At 34.5% G+C, this 23,777-nt stretch overlaps 1 protein-coding gene across 4 annotated transcripts in view; it reads right to left on the bottom strand.

The window, feature by feature from the left end:
- PAPOLA (poly(A) polymerase alpha) overlaps window positions 1-23,777 on the bottom strand; it is a 59,612-nt gene that overhangs the window by 16,146 nt on the left and 19,689 nt on the right. For all 4 annotated transcript variants that reach the window (XM_044389940.3, XM_044389939.3, XM_026515336.4 and 1 more), the window contains 13 exons: window positions 22,055-22,136; window positions 20,187-20,296; window positions 19,685-19,738; window positions 17,081-17,192; window positions 16,311-16,400; window positions 16,082-16,220; window positions 14,455-14,527; window positions 13,017-13,137; window positions 11,979-12,063; window positions 7,068-7,121; window positions 6,429-6,548; window positions 4,840-4,949; window positions 751-872 (listed from right to left, as the gene is read on the bottom strand). In XM_044389940.3, the coding sequence (XP_044245875.1) occupies window positions 751-872; window positions 4,840-4,949; window positions 6,429-6,548; window positions 7,068-7,121; window positions 11,979-12,063; window positions 13,017-13,137; window positions 14,455-14,527; window positions 16,082-16,220; window positions 16,311-16,400; window positions 17,081-17,192; window positions 19,685-19,738; window positions 20,187-20,296; window positions 22,055-22,136 (1,272 nt within the window). The remainder of the gene's footprint in view (window positions 1-750; window positions 873-4,839; window positions 4,950-6,428; window positions 6,549-7,067; window positions 7,122-11,978; window positions 12,064-13,016; window positions 13,138-14,454; window positions 14,528-16,081; window positions 16,221-16,310; window positions 16,401-17,080; window positions 17,193-19,684; window positions 19,739-20,186; window positions 20,297-22,054; window positions 22,137-23,777) is intronic.

The raw sequence follows: 23,777 nt of genomic DNA on the forward strand, positions 1-23,777 counted from the left end.
ATTGTTTTACATTTTTAAAACTTTAAATCTTATATAAAATTATTAAATAGTACATACTCATCAGAACCTTTTAACTGAATATTATTAATATATGTGGCTCTAACCCATTCATTTTCACTGCAGTGTATATTCCATTAGAGAAATAAGCCACTTAGTCTTGAAATCACATAAAGTAAAAATGTAATTGTCACCTCTGCACTAAAATTCTAATATGTCCTCTATAGTAAGTCCAAATAAGAAAAACATGGCTGTAAGTTATTCAACAGGGAGCACTATTACCAGAATGACATTCTACAAAACATTAACTCTGGTCACCTCTGTTTGTGATCTTTATACTCATTTTTCAATAATATACATGTATAATTCTTAACAAAATAAAGCCATTTTTATAAAAAGTTACATATTACCCACATATTACTTAGTTTACTTTTTAAAGGAAAGGAAATTAGATAGTGATGTGGGTATTAAATGGATAAGAACAGAAGACTTTGAAAGAGACTACAAGCTTACGTAAAATAAGGAAAGGAAGCATCACCACTAATCTGTCTGAGGTCTGCAAGTACGCGCAAGAAACGTGACTGGGAGCAAGGTTTCACATAATGGAACTGTTCCCTGGAACAGATTTTTTAAAATGCTGTGATCTACTTCAAGCATGACTTAAACTGAGTCTAAATGTTGAAGTACTGATAGACTGAATACAGTAAAAACATTATGATAGTAATGCTTTTGTTAACTACTTTCTAAATTTACCTTTTTCTTTTTCTGAAGAACATGATTAGGTAGTAGTTGATGAAGTTGCTTTCTTTTTACATGCATTGCAGCAATTTTCATGTCCACCTCAAACATCTTGCTGTTTATTGCTTGCCTATAAACTACACAATTAGGAAATTGTTATAAGAAATAGAAACATTTTAACAAAAGCAGTTAATCTCACCCAGGAGAAATTATTCTAAGTAGGTATCCTTTTCTATCAATCCTGTGCATAAAACATCAGGCCAAAATTACCTCTAATCTGACACAATCCATTGCCTGAGCAAACTCTTAAGTACCTTTTACCACAAGGTCTATATAATGAATAAAAGCACAAAGTATACTAACTCTTCCAGTTAATTACTCTTAAAATAATTACTTTAAAGAGTACTTCTTTAAGAAACAGCAGAACTGGAAAAAAAGGGCATCTTCATACCCTTTTGTGCTACACTATTATTTAAAATTCTAGCCCAATTATGTAACAAATGCAGCAAAAGTCAAACTTATTGACTAAACCCAAAGACACCTTTTCAAGAATCTGCAGGATAGATAACACTTTAAGTAGTTAACATCTTCTATAATGAAAATAACTCAAATAATTGAGTTCACAGGAACAAAAAGAAAATGCTAAAAATATATTCAACCAAGTAAGTTCCAGAGAATCCCCAAAAGGAAAAATCCATTTACTCAGTCATATGACAAATTATTTATTGAGCACCTATACTGTAATCACACTGTTCTGGGCATGGGGAATACAGCAGAGAATAAGAGGCCAAAAGAACTTCAGAGTCTACACTCTAGTAGGGACAATACGATCAACAGGAAACAACGAAGTAAAAACTATTTCATATCAGATGATGACAATGCTATGGAGAAAAGCCGAGTAGGGAAGAAGACAAGCTCATCATAGAAACCGAGAGGACATCAGAGTGGAGACTGAAATGAAAGTGAAATAAGCAAAGATAACTGATGGAACCACATTCCAGGAAGATTGAAGGTCAAGGACAAAATGTCCTCAGTTGAGAGCATGTTTGGTATGTTTGAAGAACAAAAAGCCACTGGGGAGAGGGAAAAGTCAAGATCCATAATCCCTTAAGACCAATTCCAAAACCCCAAAAGCTCCCAACACGTAAGTTCTTCCTAAAATTGGCGCCAAAACTCATCTGGCAACAACAAACCCTGATCTAACCTATTTGTGGTTATTTGGTCTCTACCTTTGCTTAATGTGAATCCCCAACAGTTCCCTGAAGAAATATTACTGTCGCTGACTATCAAATGTTGCTCCAAGCCCCACTAGGAATATTACTCACTAGCTTTATTACCTTTCTGGCCCCAAGAATATGGATAAAGGATTCTGGACTTACAACAGGAAATGAGGCCACAGACATAATGAGAAGGCCAGATTAGGTAAAAGCTTGCAAACCACAGTAAGGAAGGACTTGAACTTCTTTCCAAATGAGATTGGTAGCCACTATACGTTTTAAGCAGGCAAGGCATGATTTGATTTACTATCATTCTGGATGGCTGACTGAGAATAACTATTAGCCCGTTAATAGCTGGGCTAGGACAGGCCAGGGAACTGTAGTAATGGGAGAAATACAACAGAGCAATGACAAATGGCTTGGACTAGTGTGATAGCAGTAGAAATAGCAATTAGTAGCAGGAATCTCAATGGATACTAAAAGTAGAGGCAAAAGGATTTTTTTAATGCAGTAACATTACATTATGAGAAAAAACGGAGTTAAGGAGGACTCCAAGATTTCTAGCTTAAACAAACTACAGGGATATAGCTGCGAATACCTGAGACCAAAAAGATTTCAAGAGAAGTTGGAAGAGACTGGAAGTAAGAATTTGCGTATTGAACTTATTAAATTTGTTTTATTAGAAAATCCCACAAAGAATGCAAGCTGGTGCAGCCTGGAAAACAGCACGGAGATTCCTCAAAAGGTTGAAAATAGAGCTACCCAAGACCCAGCAATCGCACTACTGGGTATTTACCCCAAAGATACAAATGTAGTGATCCGAAGGGGCACCTGCACTATAGCAGCAATGTCCACAACAGCCAACCTGTGCAAAGAGCCCAGATGTCCATCAACAGATAATGGATAGAGATGATGTGGCGTGTGCATGTGCACACGCACACACACACATACACAGGAATACTACTAGGTCATCAAAAAAAGAAATCTTGCCATCTGCAATGACGTGGATGGAACCAGAGTGTGTTAGGCTAAGGGAAATAAGTCAATTAGAGAAAGACAATTATCATGATCTCGCTGATATGTGGAATTTAAGAAACAAAACAGAGGATCATAGGGAAAGAGAGGCAAAAATAAAACAAGATGAAATGAGAGAGGGAGACAAATCATAAGAGACTCAAGCACAGGAAACAAACTGAGGGTTGCTGGAGGGGAGAGGGATGGGGGATGGGTAACTGGGTGATGGACATTAAGGACGGCATGTGATGTAATGAGCACTGGGTACTATATAAAACTGATGAATCACTAACCTCTACCTCTGGAACCAATAATACATTATATGTTAATTGAATTTAAATAAAAATAAATAAATTTACAAAAAAAAAAAAAGAAAAAAAAAAGAAAATCCCACAAAGGGGGCACCTGGGTGGCTCAGTCAGTCAAGCATCTGCCTTCTGCTCAGGTCATAATCTCAGGGTCCTCGGATGGAGCCCTGAGTGGGGCTCTCTGCTCAGTGGATAGCCTGCTTCTCCCTCTCCCTCTGCCCCTTCCCCCGCTTGTGCACATGTGCTCTCTCTCATATAAAATATTAAAAAAAGAAAAGAAAAGAAAAGAAAATCCCACAAAGTATTCCATTAAAATGTTTCAGGTCCAGGACAACTGAACATTTCCCTCCCAAAATAAAAAGTTCCTTGAAAATTCTGATGGTTCATTAGCACAATCTTTGATAAACAACTCAATTGAGATGAAATGCACAAAACAAATTTTCTAACTCAAGTATCTCTATATGATTTCTTAGTTTATAGTTTAAGTTGACATCAGAATTTTTACTCTGGAAAAAAACACTTCTGTGGCATTCAGCAAATGGAGTTACCACACTCAAAATCACATTCTAAGAAATCTATACGAGTGTTTTTGTTGTCACAGTTATTAAGGGTTACTACTTGCTAGGGACACTAAATATCCTTCAATGTTCCTCACCATAAAGAATTGTGCCGTATTCCACTTATATTCCTAAAAATGAAAAACCTACTTACCAATTACCAATTATTTGAAAGAAATCAACTCAATTTTTCGTAAGAAACAGTATTTTTAATCTGAATTTTCTAAGAAGGCAACTACCATGTGTCCCTTTAGAGTTCATCTTGTTTCCTTTGGAACTTTAACTGCTACTGTTTCACCAATGGCAAGGTTGCTGCTGGTCAGAATCACAACATGTATCAGGAGCAGCTGCCAGACGTCACACTGCTAGTGATTCCAAACACAGGTGCAACCGCCTGACTGCATTAAGTATGCCTTCTAGTCACTGGACCTGTATGTTCATCATTGTCTCTATGCGTATTCACCATTCCCCTGAAAAGTCGTGCACCTACATATAGCCTTCGCTTCTGTGAACTACACCCATTTGTTCTTTAGATAAACTGTTACATCTCAGTTATATCTCAGGGTATAGGTCAATCTGAAATGTAGCTCTAATCACACCATACTCTACCCGTGAATCAACACTTGAGTCTGTATTTGACACAGAGAATAAAATTTCCTCACATCACTGGAAGTCTAGCTTTGTAAATGTCTTAGCTTCAAGATTATTGAGGCAGTCAGACACAGACTGTCTTTTACCCAATCAAATACTCAGGTGGTTTCTAACTTCATAAATAACTGTGAACAAATTTAAAATGGTCCTACTTAACTGTAAATCTAGAATACAAAAAAATCATTCATATATTAGAAATTACTGAAACTATATAACTAATATAAAACATTAAGATTATTCTGATAATCATTGTTCAATATTCCCAATTAACAGTTATTGCAAATATCACTATGGTACACATGAAGACAAATTCAAATATTCAAGTTACGTGTTTTGATCATCCAAGGAGAGAAATACCTGTATCTGTGAAAGACTGAATATCATAGGTGAGATCAACACTGAGATTTTCAGAATTTTCTGTTTTTTTAAACACTAACCCAATCACCCACATCGTGCGAAATTCTTCCCTGCAAAGTAAGAAAAGTGTTACTAGTTTATCAAGACTTCATGAAAATGTTATCAATGTGGTTGACAACCTGAGGTATGTGGAAAACAGAATACAAATGTATAAGCAAACTAAGTTCTAAACCCAAACTCCATCAAAACTCAAAGGCCTCCCCCATGCCTGTCCTTCATATTCCTATTACTATATAAACAGGGTACTGACAGCCAATGTTAATGATGATCCCAAAGTACCAAAGGCACAATAAAAATTATGTTCAAACTAACAAGGGAAAAGGAGTAATGCATTTTAGAAAAATCTGAAACAAAAAGATTATTCTAGACATAAAATTTTAACTAGAACTTAATATATTCCTTAAAATTTTAAAACTCAATTGAAAAGGTGGCATGAGGGGCGCCTGGGTGGTGCAGTCAGTTGAGCATCCGACTCTTGGTTTCGGCTCAGGTTGTGATCTCATGGGTCGTGGGATTGAGCCCCAGATCGGGTTCTGCACTCATCACAGAGTCTGCTTGGGTTTCTCTCCCCCTCTCCCTCTGCTCCTTTTCCCCCGACCCCTGCTCACTCTCTCTCTAAAATAAATAAATCTTTTTTTAAAAAAAGAAAAAGAAAAAAGATGACATGAACAGTAATTTGACTACAGATAACAGGAACAGTGGGTGATTCAGCTACTTTGAACATTTAATAATCTATGTACTGAATGGATCTTTTAATAATTAAAACTGCAGCAACAAAAAATTATAAAAAGCTCAAATAACAACTCTTTTACAGGACTGCAAAAGGAAATAATCTGTATCGACAAATCAAGAGTATCCGCTATACCACTGCAGCACAATCTCAAATGACTGAGTCACCTGTATTTGTCCATCTTTAACACTACTTTATTTTTTTAAAAAACTCATTACTAAAGCTCCCCTCACCTTCCAAATGCAACGAAGTATAGGCAAAGTAGAATCTCATAATAATAATAATACAGCAACAAGTGAAACCAGAGATTGACCTATGAAAGACCCTTAAAAGAATAATGTGAGCCTTTTATTAACAGATCTTCCCAATGTTCCAGAATCTATCACAAAGCAGATTTTCGCAAGGTAAACTGAAAGCATTTTCTCTCCTTTAAAAAATTAAGATGAAAAGCAAGACATATTTGGGATAGCAGCTATTCTGACGACCACTGTATAATATGGGTGACAAGAAAGAAATTTTAAGAAATGCTAAAAAGCAGATATGCAGAATTTGAACTCTGGTTAGTTAATAGGTACCTCATCATTTGACTATTTTCAGAGAAAACTATTTCAGTATTGATTTTTCTCAAGGAATAATTTTTGTCTTCAGTGTTTCTGAGGATCTGGAAAACCTAATCTCAAACTGGTTTTGTGCCAACAAAATGGTGACTTTAGTTATTAAAAATTGCCTATAGAAAGCTTCTACAAGTAAAAGTTAAAAAGGAGAGAAGGAAACTAGATTAAATTAGAAGATTGCTTACTTGTCAGGATTTTCTTTGGGTGCTGGAAATGACTGGGGATTCACATGAGCCAGTGTAATAAATTCATTCTTCTCCAAACTTCCAACCAGGATTCGGATTTTTGATTCCACCAAGCCCACCCTGAACAAATGTCACTTAGTATTAATGAAAATTCTGGTTAATTTAAAAAATAAAATAAAATGCACAAAGTCAAATATGTTTACACAAAGCAGTAATATAAGATCATACTTAAATACATGTGAGGGCAGTTCAACCATCTGAACTCCCATAGATAAAACCAGTCTTGGGCTCTAAAAAATGCTGAAGCAAAAACTGAGGAAGGATAATCAAGCCACATTTCAAACTAAGAAGGTTATAAAAGACATCCTGGCAAATATTTAAAGGGAAAAAATCAGTAAGCTAAAACAAAGCACTTTAAATATAGTTAATGATACATGGATCTCCGTAAGGGGAAAAAAACCCACAAAGTTGTGTTTGGATCCCCAAATTCGTAGGCTTCCATTACATGTGGTAAAGTTCCATTTATGAATAAAACCAGACTGGACGGGAAGACAAACTTTCTCCCATCTCCTACTGTGTTCTGTAGCTATCTGATTGATTTTTGCTTATTGTCTCTGTAAAGTCTAATCTTATACTCACCATTCCAGGCGTTGTTTTTCTGTTGGTGCACTTGCTAGAAGTACAATATAATGCCTTTGGAGATAAAGACAACATGCTATTTATTTTATTTAACTGCTTTGTGCTGGATATTAACACCATAATGTAATAGCTTTGAGACAGTTACAGATCAGCATCAGTTTAGCAAGGGGGATTGCAATCTCAAGATGTACATAAAATCATAAAAGCTAAATTCCACAAGTTTCTAACTATTGGTTTTATTCTTCTGAGAAAGAGTGATTTTATAAATTATCCCAAAGCAGCTTAATTCAAGAACAATGAATAAACATTAATTGATAGTTTGGTTCAGACTCCAGTGGAGTGCTTTGTATCTCTAAGCTGCTCACTAAAATATAATCTATTAAAACAAAGTTGCTTTAATAGAAATAACGCACCAAGACTTTAGCCACAAAAACAGGATCACTAATTATACATATTACATTAGTAAGCTCAAAAACAGTTCAAACACACCATCCTTTTTAACTCAAATTAATAAGTAGCAAAAATTAAACTGAATACTGAAGACAGGCCTCATGATTTCTTTTTCCAGTAACAGTATAAATTTCTATTAAAAAGCAGACATGACTAATGTGGGAGCAAAGAAGAAATCCGATTTTTATGCAGAATCCAATTCCATTAAATTAGAGAAAAGGCAAGTTTTCATTTTACAAAATGCCATTATAACTAAATACTATTTTGTCTCTTTAAAACAATTTACAACTAAAGTATAATTCATGTAATTTTAGGATACTAAAAAAGTTCAGTCCTATATACAATTCCACAGAACCCATTTTAGAGGTGCTGGAAGCCAAACTTCTCACCAGAACCTATCTCACAAAAAAGCAAACTGCCATTACCTAGTATGGATACTAGGCTGAAAAACCAGAGTATGATAAAAATTTTTAAATTAGTTTAGTCTTTAAAAAAAAAACAAACCTGAAAACTTTATCTTTCACATCTTATGAGGTTTCGGACCAAAACCAAATCTGGCAAGTTAAAGCATTTTTTTAACCATTCTTCCTTAAAATATTCCATTTGATTACTTATTATTTATGCCGTTAAGTATCTGAAAAATGGTTATGATTCTTCATAACTATGCAACGCAGGTATGAGACTTGTATATGTACATTATCTGTAATATAGGGTAATGCCTCTTACTGGCAGGGAAAAAGTGAAACTCAAATGAGCTAACTTCAAGGTAACAGAGGTAGTATGTATAAATATGAAAACATGTAGACAGATATGTGAATATGCAGCTCAAATCCATACAGACCAATACTTCCTTTACCACCAGTTTAAACTTGTTCAGCATTATTTGGATCAAACCAAATATACAGAACACACACAGATGGCTCAAATAAATAAAAGTTAATAAAAGTCACATAAAAGCACTAAAAGCTCATGCATTTTACGTACACAGAAACCCACTCTAAGACCCCTTAAATGCTCTTAAATGCACCAAAATCCTAACAAGCTCAGTAACCTGATTTCCAGTCCCTAGGAGACTGGAAATGGGCAGCAGACTGGAGTGGGGGTCGGGATAAAAAGGAAGATGGAGGAAGAGCTCTCTGACAGAAGTGTACAACTTACAACAGGAGACAACAAACTATAAAAAGCAGGCATATACACAAAAACAAAAAAGCAAAGTTATCTGAGTTCACCTAGTACAGGGACAAACTCTCAGTCTCTAAACTACTCTTTTACCACACTATTAAAATGGATGTTCTTAATCACCCCTGAGTCTTCAACAAAACCTGCACAATGTTCTCTATTTGCAAAGGCAAAACATACAATCCATCTGATCCATTTGAACATAATTTCGTTGGAACTCAAAGTTTAAAGTTCTGAAGTTTAAAAAGTTCAACTTTAGTTCTTATTGCAATGAGAGGGGGCCTGGGGGTGTGGTTATGTCCTTTACTCAGCCACATTTAAGCAAATTTGAAGTAGGAGATATAAAATACAATAATTCGGTTTAACAGAAATAACCTACTAGGAATCCATTAATAAAACAAAGGCTCATCGAGATAAGAAACTGAAACCAAAATACTGAGTTTGTTGAAGTTTTAAAAACCAGAACTGGTATTCAATTCCTAAGATCCCTATCAGAGAACAGAGAGACCAAGAAGTATTTCTAAATTTAGACTACATATATTTGTTTTATGCTGTCCCAAAGAATGGGAGCTCCAATTTCCAATTGCCACCATCATTTACTTGCTCAAGATATTCAAATGCCTTCAGGAGACACTTTGAAGTCTTTAACGCAATAGTCATTAACTTTTCTCCCAAATTTAAAGATTTCCAGTTTCCAATAAAAAATTTTACTATAAAAAATGTATCCCCAATGAATTGAAACCTATTTAAAAATTCCTAAGAACAAATTTTGTTGCTCTTATTACCGAATAACTATTTAACCCCAAAAAACTGTATGTAAGTAGGTTTCCTGGCCATTTCATCACATTACTATTTTACCTGGGTAGATTATAGCTATGTGCACAGAAAAATCTAATTATCTTAGAGAAAAAATCCTTATAATTCCATCTTTAAGTAACTCGGGACCAAGAGTTAAAGTTCAGTATTTTAAGTTTTTAAAACATTTTAAGGCTAAATTATTCTATTCACACATACTCCTTGAAATTATAATGAATCTTACACCTCAGAGAACATGCTGGCCTCTTGCTATTACCTTTCCTTCCTTTTTTCCTAGTGAAATGGAATACCTGAAATAAGTATTCACATAACCTATGTCAATGATGATTTATTTTATTGATACATGTCAACTCGAATTATCTTAAAGGAAAAACATGAAAAATGTCTTCTTAACAGTTACTTAAAATGCACAAAGCACCATTACACCCTTTTTCTCAAGGAATACTGAGATCTTCTGGAAGATGACTTGTCTGCTTTTTAAGAAAATGTAATTTCCCCCATGCTTCCCTCCAAGAATGACAGGCAAATATGTGACAATTTAAAATCCAATACATAACAAATGGCACTACTTTCAGGATATACTTCAGATAAGGCTTAACCAACTTTGACTTGAGAAAACAAAGGATTTCAATTCAGTTGTACAGCCAATTTGGGGGGTTTTACATATGGTTAAGTTAAAAGAGAAATTCAAATCTGTGACTACCTCTACATTCTAATGATAGTAAGCACTAGGTATTATAAAGAGGAAAATTTTTGGAGAAGTTAACAATATAAATAGGATTGGTATAGATAAAACCAGCCCATTATTGCCACGTTTTCAAAAGTTTTCCCAGGACTCAGAGCTAAAACTTAAATTTTTCTGATATAATTTCCTCTATTTGTTGCTACCTCCTTATACTTAACCATGCTTGAAGTTGTTTTTGATTATCTAAAATGATCGGTTTCAAGAGAATTCAGTAAAGACAATAATCTAGGATTTTTTTACTCAGTCCACTGAAGACCTTATGGGTACTATTTGGCATAAAGGATAGCTTAAAACTTCTAAAAGACAGAAGATTAAGCAAGCTTAAAAAAAAAAAAAACCTTCGAAGTTCTAGTAATGCAAATTTATTCAAACAGATGACACTATCAAGGTTTCAATTTCAACAATTAAATCTTTCTTCAAGTGAAGGAAGCCACTTAAGTACTTTCAAGAACTTCATTCTACCCACCTTAGTCCTATGAGGAAGAGAGGAAAAAGAATCAATCTAGCTTAGTCTTTGATTCTCAGGGATTAAGAGATGCTGATATTTTTCTATAAAACCAGTTTCTTCCTTATTCTCCATACAAGCAATTATGTACTTCGATGTAGTTTTTTTTAAATATCAGAATATATGTTTAGTAGTTTAAATGTTCAAAGGTACTTCCTCAACATCAGTTAAAATAAAAAAACAATAAAAAATTATCTGCCAAATGGAAAAGCACAATTTATGGGGAATAAATAATAAACAAGAGCATTCAATGTTATACTATTTAAATATTTACTGACAACCAGTGCTCCCAGAACACAACAATTAAGCTGGCTCCATATTGCTTTTTCATGCAAAAGATACAGAAACAAAACACAGAGACATCATGAAGGTCATCATTCTTGTTTTTAATTGGGGAAATAGCATAAAGCAATCCTGCTTAGATTATTACAAAACACAATCCAACACAAGATCAAATGGTCAGGAAAGTTTCAAGCATTAAAGAAAAAAATTTTTAAGTGGGACTTTGGCAAGTTTTCAGCTCAGGGCAAATAAAAGTGCAAGTCCGTTTTTTTTTTTTAAAGTAAGATTTATTATAACTTACAATTTTCATCAAAACCAACACATTCAGGCTTTAACCTGTACTAAGGTATTATATCATTATATTAAAACCACTAGTAAAAAATATTACACCCACTTAGATTCCAAGAAAATTATTTGTAGAAATATCTGAAGGGGCTTTAACATTAGGGGAAAATGTGAGGCCAATCATGCGCTAGAACTACTGGAAACACTTTATTGACTCTATGCTGACATTTTATTAGCTCTGCCTATGGTTATATAAAATCTCAACGGTAAATTTCCAAAACTGGCTGAAAATACTTCGTTTCCTGAGGGAACGGTAACTACAGATTTTAACTGCTCACTCCTTTGCCAAGGCATCCGGATTGAGAGTTCTGGTGACGACTTAAGTCACCTACAGAACTGACGCTGCTACAAACAGGCGTTTGGTCACACCAGGCGGCAAACTATAGGGGCTACACTTCACCTCAACAAAGAAAAAATCAGGGGTTTACTAAAAACAGTACACCCTCTGTGACAGGGAGGAAAATTCTATAGAAGATGTTTAAAGGAAAATTAAAAACTACGTTAGTCTAGCAAGAAGAGATGTCACATATGCTACCATTAAACCATTACTTAAGAGAGCAACATGTCTGACATGCCTTAAAATACATACTTGTACTTTTGAAAGAAGTTTGGAGCTTCAAAAAGTTTGGACCACTCTGCCTTACTCAGCAAAATTTCATCTGTGATAGCAAGACCTAAATTAAAAACATATTAAAATGTTGGCATGCTTCGGTCTAACAATCTAGAATTTTAAAGATCTTAAACATACCACATGCATTCACTATAATCCTAAGATCATAATTTTAACAAATAGCAATTTCAGTCTATGACTTTAGAGCACAAAGATTTATACACACATACACACTTTTCAAAAAGCTGGACGAGTTTTTGAGAGCCAGATTTTTGGTAAATTACCATTACTCTAAATGCCATGCTCATAGGATGACTCTCTCCAAAAACTGAAGCACTGCAGTTAACCAAGTAAGAAAAATTTCCCATAAGCGGATTCTTCCCTTTCTAAAAACAAGCTTCCTGATGTTCCTAAGCAACATTCTCCCATGAAGAGCCTCTTCACACTACCGAAAAAAATTTTACACTCCTGAGTTTGAAGTTGGTAGTGCTACAGCTAATTCTCTTTCATGACTATTATCAATCAGATCAAATCATCCTGTTTCAGCTACTTCCCTCAAAGACCGTTTTTGGCAATGAAATTAGAACAGTACTACTAGGATTCAGAAAGTTTAGAGGTTCTTCCAAAATAATAGACACTTTGGCCCCAATCCTGCTCAAAGCTCTTCCAAATAGATAGCTTGTTAAAAGCCTCTCTCATGTCACCCAGTGCAGACAAACTAGTAGCATTTTAAAATTTTACATGGCAACCGTGTAACACTAAAGCAGCCCATAAAGGGCCCCTAAGGGGATAGCTTTAAATTGGTTAACTTTCCAGTATATAATCAAAAATAATTTGCCTCAAAGGAATTAAACTGAGTTTTTCAAGTCAATTCTCAAATATATACTGCCATCGATAAACACCAAAACCCACTTCAGTGAATGCTTTCTTCATTTTAAACTGCACAGCCAACTACTGGGTCTACAATGGTATGTAGATCCTTCGTGTATAAAGGAGAGCATAAGGATGAACACTTACCTTGTTTAAACTCCTCAACCATGACCATCCGTGTTGAAACGGACACATTGTACGTGGAGTTCTGTTGTGGGTATGCTGGTGTAATTATAGGCATAAGATGGTACCTATCACTGGGGTTTACCTACATACAACAACAGCCAATCAGTTTCTTCAAGTACATATGCAACAGATACTTGGACTTTTTACCCCTTGTTAAACTGAACCAATGATTAAATTTTATTTCATTCATAGCTGGAGTTGAGAAAGAAAAACCACGTAAGGTGACATTGTTTTTATAGGAATTCTTCACAGAATCAGAGATTTGGTCTAACTAAAGGTTTGCTTTGATCATCTGGGCATGACTACTTTGGCAACCTTACTAGAAACAGTGTGCCTGTCGAGCAAAAAGGGTTCTAGTTGAGCTTCTACTGATGTTTAGTTTTTCTTTTTTCAACAACAGAAATGGGGATGCACACATAATTACACTTTTCAGAAATGCCATACTAGTGTTCTGTGCAAAACAAATTTTAAACAAGATGGAAACACAGTTTTTAAATATACCATTAACTTATAGGAAGTATAAGCTTCTTAACACATGCTGAGGCTATATTATCTGTGTTATCGTTTTAAGAAAAAAATTTAATAACTTAATCTGTATACTAATGATAAGTGACATATTTCCACGAAGGAAACTAAATTCACATCCCTCCAAAATTAAATGCCTGAGGTTTGGAAAACTTGAAAACAGATAGCTTGATGTAATTAACAGACTTAAAACTGACATAATTTTCAATACTGTAATAAGATAGGAAATTAATGTCGAAAAAAAGAATTTTATAAACCTAAAAGCCTTACTGAACCTGTATTTCTTTTATCAATTAATAAAGTGCATGTTGTTAACATTTAAATAACTGAGTAAGCGGTAAAGGTCGTAACTTCCCAAAAAGCAGAACAGAAGCTCTTCTTTTATCCCAACCAGGTTTTTGTAATCTGAAATATCCAAACCAATTTTTACAATTACATCATAGTAATTAGAGTGATACTGCTTAGAAGTTATCTGCCACATGTAAACGTTAAACAGTTTTCCTACCACAACCCAATTTTAACAGAATATTTAGATCAAATAAAAAAATACAGGGATTTTGAGTATCCTTTTATTTTTTTTAAGCACAAATGCCCACACAAACTTTGACTTACACGGTAGTTCTATATAGAATAAATTAAAATGTTAGTGAACTTGATATTATAAACTATGTACAATTAAAAGGAGTTTACAGGGTACATAATTATGCTTCTCACATCAGAGGACAATTATAGTTGAGGTTATCTAAAAGAAAGTGTAATACGGACATGTCCACTCATACATAAAAGGATGGGAAGTCTCCCTGAAGATTATGCAGATGATTTTTACTTGTTATTGCACAGTGCGAATTTGTAGGGGAAAAAATAATACACTAACCCTTGGGTCCCATACAGGCAAATTAAGATTGCATTCTTCAGGCTGTTTCAATAGCACTGGATTTGGCCATTCCCTGTTTAAAAAGATTGTAGCACTTGATAAGACTATTGGATATTACCATCTAAACGTATTTTGTTAAACATACAGCATTTGTGAATGTGATGCTTCTTCATTCATTTTGCCCTCTTGATATATATCATCTTTTATTCCTATCTGTTGATGTTAAGACTACTCAAAATACTTAAACTATGAAATTAACTTAAACCATTTGGTAGCTTTCTCAGGCTGGTAAGTCACACATCATCTCTGCCTCTCAAAGAACTGATAAAGCACTATTTAAATAAAAAAGTACTATCCCAAGACATCCGATGTGTTCACCTCAAACTTCAACAGGATAAATCCCTCTTGAAAGACAAAACTCCTATCCTTATACTATGTCCAAAGACAAGTGAGGGTGAAAAAGTTAATTCATTTAGGCAAAGGAATATGAATAATTACAGAGACTGATTAGGAAAATTTTATCTCACGACCTAAAGATTCTAACATGAATGTGTGTGATCAAACTTTGTGACATGAATAACACTGTTTTCAAGACGCATTCTACGAGTTAGCTACCTCAGTCCTTTATGGAAGAGATTAAAAATTGGAAAATATTTGCCATCCTTAGTAGCAAGCTTAGCTTCTTAGAAATATCATTTGCTATGTATGTGTAGCATTACAGAAATTCTCACATTCTTTAGTCAATCTCATCACAACTGACGATATATGATTAAGTGCTATCAAATCTGTAAATAACAGAATGTGTACTGAAAAGTGGGGCACAGATGTAAATTATAAAATTATTTCCAATAACTTAAATTTGTATAAAATAACTAAAAAAATAACTAAAAAATAACTAAAGTTTTGCAAAGGGTGGAGGTACAGGGGTTGGCAAGTATAGAGTGGGAAGACAAATCTCTAAGATCAATCTGATTGAAAACCAAGAAACCTAACGTTGTAGGCCAAAGCAACTAATACGAATTGGCAATAATTTTTTATCTTTTCTTCAAAGAAATAATGACTGACAAATGTGAACATGCTGAAATGAGGAAGCTTTAAAAACAAACTGTCCTGGGTTAATGACTAATCTCAAAGGGATGACAAAATTGCTATGTTTTACACATTTATAGTTATTCTTAAAAGTTTTTATATATAATTACATTGTCAATATTTTACCAAAGATAAATGGGCAACTGAAAGCAAAAAAATAATTCCAAGAAACTAATGACCTATAATTTAGAAGAATCCAAAGAGTAAAAGAGGTGTTATATATAAGTTTCATCCAAACTTCCTAAAACTGATATAAATTCATTGGATTTTAGCAGACATGACAGCTAAAATTCAGGGTTTATTTAGAGGATAAGGAAGCACAAAAAAGCACCTGCCTTACTATCCTGGGAAAGCTAGGGAAAAGGAAAGGAATTTAGGTTTGCCATTTTATACACAATATGATCTCCCCAAGGCTACCTAAACGGCTACATCATGAACTAAAATTTGAATCTGAAACCAGCTGCAGAAATGTCATAGAAATAAGACTAAACTTCAGTGTCTACAATCAATTTTATTTTAATATAATCTAAACACATACCATTTAGAAAATACCAAGAAAAATTTATGTACAAGAGTTGATGCTATTGCATTTGGATAAAGCTGGCAAGTTCTTGCTACTAGCATAGCCCAGGAAACACCACCGAGGAAACCTAATATATTGGAATAGATGTTGTGGCCTGTTGATAAGGGAAAAGCAAAAAGAAAAGTTAGTGTTGAACAAAAGTTGAAACATTTTTAATAAGCTAGCCAACAAATTCTGAACTCACGTTTGGCCCACAGTTTGATAGCTCTCAGAGTTAACCTGAAGTTGTCAATGTTTGGTACTAGATGTAAAATTTCATCGGTTACCCTGCAACCTGATTAACAGGGAGTGAGAAAACAGAACATTAAATCATCAAAAGTTTAATATTTTTTTATCAATTTTCTAAGATTGACGTCAAACTTAAATAAAAACTTATTTCATAGAATCAGTAACGTTAATTGAATAAAAAAGGCAAATAAATCTAAAACTTTTCTCTCCTATCACAAGCATTACTGTAAACCAAAGAATCTATAATCTGCCTAATCTAAAACGTTCATCATATAATTAAAACCTTATAGTCCAGATATAATGACAAGGGTTTAATCCACTTAAGCTTCCAAGAACTGTTCTTTGACAGCATGGGAACAGCAATGTATATACAATAGTGTTCAAAAGTAACTCCTTTAAACACAACAGCTGAAAAGGTTACAAAGAGTATCATGATCACAATTAATTAGGGTTATGCAGTGAAACCTAAACCACTTGTAACAGAACACAACTGTCAGTCTTTAAATGTTCCAGAAAGAAAAGGAATAACAGTGCAAGATACTAGTAGTAAAATAAATTACCATACACTCTTCTGTAGTCTTAACTATTAAGTAAAGCGTATTTTATTTGACTCACTATGGCTAAACAGATGGCTATAAAAAGCTCCATTATAAAATCTTGAGTTAAAAACTATTTCATATTTGACAAAAACTGCTACTATGCAAATGGAAGTGGGTTTTAACATACCGTTAAGACTTCTTATGCATCTTATATCTAAATTCTTAAGCAGACTGTCATCTCGTAAGTCCAAGTCTTCTGGAATAGTCTGCAGTGCTAATCTTGCAAACAAAATATCAATCTAAAACAAAAACAAAACTTAATATTCCATATCCATCAAACTATTTTTAAGGCATTTCTTTAACAAAGAAAACACTTAATACTCTTTAAAGCCAGGATCTTCTCATTAACTATCAACAAGACAATGCCTCCAAAAGTCCAAAGTCCATTAATTTATAGCATAGGTATTTTAATCAGAGGTTAAAACATGGCATTATTAAAGAGAACTTGAATAAATACCTACTTGTCATTTTAATCATGCTTACTAAGTTTGACTTACTAAGTTTACTAATGCATCTACTGGATACACTAAATTTGTTAATATATATCTACTACTAGACTATTTAAAATTAACTGTTTAGTTCTCCAGCCATATAACTTATAAATTGATTATATATTGAAAGGTGCCCAACTTGTAAGGTCAACATACTTGTATTTAGCCCAAATATACCCAGCAGTAAAAAGGGGGCTCCTTACATTTAAGAACTTATATATCTATAACATTACAGTAGGGTCCCCCAACTTAGTTTTGACTAAACAGAAACAAAACAAAAATAAACACTAGCTCATTTTGAAGGCTTATAGAATGCAAATGACAAAACAAAACTCCCCCCTACTTTTTTTTAAGTAGGCTCCACACCCAGTGAGGAGTACAATGCAGGGCCCAAACTCCTGACCCTGAAATCAAGACCTGAGCTAAGACCAAGAGTCGTTGGACACTTAACCAACGGAGCCAGCCACACAGGCACTCCTCCCTTTTTCCCAAGGGAAGGTGAGAGTGTGAACAAACTTAGCATGGATTTGGTCATTATTCCTAAGGGTATGATTTCAAGGTTCCAAAACTTCGGATGCTGCCAGAAATAAGCCTTTTAGAAGATCCCTTTAGAAGGCAGTATTTTAAAAGAGCTTATTGTGAAAAACCATTTAAAACATATACCTACAAAATAGAAAAACAGCTATACACTTTTAAATAATTAACTTGTGGTATAGCATAAATGTTCCAATGAAACAGATTCCAAAGCCCAGTAGCTCCCCCAATTTAGACAAAATAAAGACTATGTACTTATAAAAACAGGTAACTCAAAAAGCAAGTCAACAGAAATTGCCATTTTAAATCAGGATAAAATGATTTTTTTTAATGTTCTAATGTAAAGACATTCCCTAAAACAGTGTACAATGTATGGATAGAAAACTAACATTAAATATTTCAAGTAACCATCTGACTTTCATCTCCATCCTGGAAAGTTCGCTCAACTGAGTTGGGTCTTCCACCAAAAAAAAAAAAAAAAAAAAAAATCCCCCCTCTTTGGTAATGTTCTTTTGGAGAAAGCAAGACACTGCCTTACCTTACAAACTGTTTTATATTTATTTAAACGCTGACAACAAAATCTACCTGAACTTGACAAACCTTTACTAAATTTAACATTTTATGTCTACTTAATTAAGGTTAATCATTCGGCTTTTCAAGGAAGACAGAGCTGGGCATCTTTATGCAGCAACTACAGAAGTCACCTTTTTTTGCAAAACAATTAAGTATTATTCTACTAATTTCCAAATTTTTACAATCTTCACTATCAGTGACTTTCCAGAACCAGTATATATGACAGAAGTAACGTAAATAACTGAAGTTGCTTCACTGTCTTACCAGCTTTCTTCCAACTGCCTTCACCACAATGTTGTGGAGAGCAACAGACAGAAATGAGTATCATCTCAAGAATCTGAACTCATAAATCCTCACCTACCAGAAAATATCTCAGCATACATGCTATCAGGTCACAGTTTTCTCTCAAATTCTTAAATATTTAATTTAAATGAAGTCAAGGCAAAATTCTGTTTGCAAAAATATATCATGTTATCACCTTAATAAGACTAAAAGTATATAAATTTGCATATGGAAAACCTACTTAGTAAACAGTTTTGTAACAGCATTTCCTAGTCAATGTTTAATTATTTCTGTCTATATTTTAGCTCTTAATTTCATGAGGCTCTTTGAAAAAAGACTAAGGGGCACCTGGGTGGCTCAGTCCATTGAGCATCAGACTCTTAATCTCAGGATCGTGGGATTAAGCCCCACACTGGGTTCCGAGCTCAGCAAGGAGTCTGTCTGAGATTCTCTCCCTCTCCCTCTGCCCCAACGCATCTCTCTTACTCTCTAAAATAAATCTCTTTGAAAACAAACAAACAAACAAACCCCACAACACTAAAACTGGGGTGCCTGGGTGGCTCAGTCAGTTAAGCGTCCAACTCTTGCTTTCCACCCAGCTCATTATCTCTGGGTCATGAGACTAAGCCCAATGTGGAGCCTGCTTAGGATTCTCTCTCTCCCTTCCACTCCCTCTAAAAAAAATAAAATTTTAAAAAATTAAAAAGACTAGAACTGATATTCTACTAAGAACAGTCACTTCTAACAAAAAAAATTAATATCACATCGACTTAACAATTAAAGTAATTTTTTAACCTATATCAATCAACATTACACAAGAGCAAGAACTGTCTATTTGAATTATACCTTACCTCTATCCCATCAAAACACAGTTTGATAACTGGTACAAATGCCTCTTCAACAGCCTGTAAGAAAATTAAGTAAGTTTAGTGTCTCTGAAACAACAGATCAGACCTATACTAGTTTTAGTACTTTTAAGTGAATGAGACATTTGCAATTTATAAAACATAACTTAGCATAATGCCTGACATAGACTAGGTTCTCAACAACTAGCTTTAAGACACTAGGCTCTTGAATCAGATAAACCTAGGTTCAAATTCTTGATTTCTGCCACTCAGACATAATCATGGCCACACTGCTTAATATTTATTCTTTTTGCCTTATTTCCTAATCTGAACATGAGATGAAACTTATTTTAGGCTTATAAAGAATAAAATGCAAGCATACATGTTAAGCCCTTAAAGGGTGTCTGGCAAATTACAAGAGTTCAATAAATGACGGCTATACCATAAAATTCACTCAATTTCACTAATTTTTGTAACTCCTCCCCTTTCACCCCAAACATTTACGCACTCTTAAATCTTTTACTTCTTCCTGTAATTTCAACTTATCATAGAATGAGGTGAAAAAGTCACTTCGATCAACATGTCTTGGTGCAACACACAACGCATCAATATCGGCACCTAAAAAAAATTAAGCCCATCAACCACTAATTACTATTACAAAAAAATTAATTTGCATCTTATCATGGCAGTACTTGATGTTGAGAATCTGGTAACATTATACTGGTGAGTCTCTAAAAATGTGCCCTTCCCCTTAAAAAACATTACTGGTCAGTATAGGAAAAACATGATCCTAATTGATGGGATATCTTTTTTCCTGAAGCATCCTCTGTTTGTAGTGGCCCAGGTGACCTGGGAGTCAGAGAAAGGTAACTCAGATAGGACTTTTATGTTAAAGAGAGGGAACTATTCAAGAATATACCCAAAATTTTGATGTCATTAGTCATAACCAAAACAAACAAAAAGTGTTTTTCCCCCCGCACACATATGTGAGCAGTGCTTATAAGCCTCTATCTGGCCCCAAATGAGACCTACAGAATAAACTCCAAAAAGGATCACTGGCAAGAATCCAAAGAGGCACACCATGGTAAGATACTTGTTATTAATTTAGTTCTTGAGAGGAGGCCAGCCTTGAGTGCACAGGGGGAAAACAACAAAGATGGCTTAAATCAATAACTGGGATCATAAAAGGGAGAGATCAATGTGGAATCAGGTCAACATAGTCATTTCCCTAGAAGACTCAATAGCTAAGGCACTATTCTGAAGGCTGTGTATTTAGCATATACGTGAAATGGAGAAAAGCGTGCAGTGCACAGGACACATCAAAAACAAATGCACTAACTACTTACTACTGGAACAGAGCAGTGGGAGATGGGGAGAAGGAAGGATGCCAGAACAAAGAGAACACTATCCTGGCAGATACTTTTAACAAAGAAGCCAGTGGTTAATGGCTGAAGAATCATAATTCTCCCAAGAGACGGCTAGGAGAAACTGCTGAAGTCTACTGTCTCTGTAAGTCTCAGACTTCTATTTGTTACATGAGAATTAGAGAAGTGAGGAATAAGTAAGATAATGAGGACCAAAAGCTTATTATTAGCTCAATGCCCAACAAAAAACTCCAATAAATGTTCTCTGCCGTGATAACATTTTCACTGTGTATTTATTTGCATTAGATAAGTACAAGCGTAAGCAAGAAAACATTGACTGTGATCACCAATGGCTGCAGATACACTGTTGTGGTTTGGGTTTTGCTCAACTGTATTTTACAATTAAAAAATCATGGGGAAAAGAATATCCACAGGTCTTTTTAAAACGCTTCCACTCATTTTTGTTCGGATTTCCTAACTTGATATTCTTCAGGGTAGAGGAAATGATACAGAGAGCAACACTGTCCAAAAGAACTCTCCAATGGGAAAAAAGTTCTCTCTTCGCACTTTGCAGCACAGTAGCCAGTAGCCACCGTGTTACCGATTGATACTGAAAATGTGGCACTGACTTACTTCTTAAACTGAAGTATAGTTGACATCCAATGTTATATTAGCCTCCAGTGTACAACACAGTGATTCCACAAGGCTACACATTATGCTCTCCTCACCACTTTCAGTGTAGTTACCACCTCTTACTATACAAGGTCGTTACCATACTATTGACTATACTACCTATGCTGTACAGAGCTGATTTTTTTAATTTACTTAATACCATATTGATCAGTGCAGGTTTAGAAGGTATCTTTTTTATCTCCTTAACCACCTTTAGGCTCCTGGAAGTACTCTATCTTCCATGCAAACTCACTAAGCTGTACGATACACCACAAGTAACTGCGATGACTTTTAAGAACTAAAGAGTATTCCTTCTCAAGATAATCAAAACAGTATTTACCTTTTGTATGTACTCCTAATCTGTAAGATCCAAATGTAAAAATTTTTCCTCCAACATTTTCAATTACAGATTGTGGAAGATTCTGTTTAAACAAACAAGAAATGGATATTCTGTCAGTGGAGCACAAAAGAAATTATTTCAAATACACTATATGATAATTTTTCAAAAACCCAAGAATTCAGTGCAAATTTATGGAGGGTAAACAAACACTATAAGCTCTACCAAATACCAGGCCTTCATATACCAACCAATTTTGAAATAAAAGCAATTTCCAACTTTTAGTGAACATTCTTTAGTGACCCATACCATTTTAGAATTTTGCCACATTTCTGGAAACTGCTATAAAAGAGGACTATCATACAGGAGAGCATGTGATTCCATAGGAGCGAATGTTAGAAGCGTATTTTATTCATGACCTAGATGATGCACATATCATGAATGTTAGACTATAACAAAAACACATATTCTGATTGCTTAAAAAAGTACATTCAATGATTATACTGAGTATTCCATAGTACATCAGATATAATTTTACCGTATCAAAAGTGACTTTAAGGCCAACACTACTACATAATAGTTTAGATTTCCAAAAGGCTTTGGTGGGATGACTCTGAAAAGAACTAAAACTTACTGATAGTTTCCTAGAGTAGAAACACCAAGAAAAAGGAGAAAGGAAAGCATTTAAAAATCATCTTCCTGACCCTGGTACTACTGTAAAGTACTATGATGAGTACTTAATGCCACTGGTGGTAAGGATGATACCTGTCCAAACAAAAAACAATTTTAATGTGTGCTTGGTCAATGGTTTTCTTCACTTTCTAATTCCTCAATAAAGTTTTATTCAGTACCAAAACACCAATCACTCCTCCTCACTTCCCCCAAGTAACATAAATGAAAGTGTTACTTCATACTCCAAAACCTTAAAAGTAAATTGTAAAGATTCAGGGCCTCCCTTGTTTTTTGAGGGCACATTTAATCATCACTTATAGAAAAAGGATCATCTAGATATATAACATTTGTCTTCCTACATTTAGGAATCTAAAACACTCACTTTGCAAGGCTGGCCTGGTTATTTAAATTAAGCCAGCAAGATGTTGCAGGAATAGGCCTACAAAGGGAGTTAGGAAGGAATGAGAACAATGATCTACGGACTTTTCTAGTAAAGCAAATCTTTTGGATAAGTGCACTCTAAAGAACTGTCCAATACAGTAGCCACTATACTGTGAAATATATATATGTATATATAGTGAAATAGAGCCAGCCTGGCTGAGGAACTGGATATTTAATTTTAGTTCATTTAAACTGAAACAGCCACATGTCGCTAATGGCTACTGTATCAGCACACATTTACACATTAGTATGTTTATAGCTATTTTAATAATTTTAACCCAGAAATTAAGATGCCTTAATTCAGGTCACCAAAAAAAATTACAAAATATTTTTTTTTTTTTTTTTGGTACAGAATATTAGACAGCGAACAAGACAACCTAAGTAAAATTCAAATGTCATACAATCCTCCCTCCCCCTGCCAAAATACCATAAATCAATTGGAACTATCTATTAAATCACTGCTTTTCAACCAGGGATGACTACACTCCTCCGGGAACATACAGCAATGTCTGGAGACGTTTTTGGTCATAATTTGGAGAGACGGGGGCAGGGGCAGTGCATCTAGTAAAAAGGGGCCAGGGATGTGTTTTGCTTAACATCTTACGATGCACAG

Source organism: Ursus arctos, unplaced genomic scaffold (genome assembly GCF_023065955.2).
Source record: "Ursus arctos isolate Adak ecotype North America unplaced genomic scaffold, UrsArc2.0 scaffold_25, whole genome shotgun sequence".
Lineage (NCBI taxonomy): Eukaryota > Metazoa > Chordata > Mammalia > Carnivora > Ursidae > Ursus > Ursus arctos.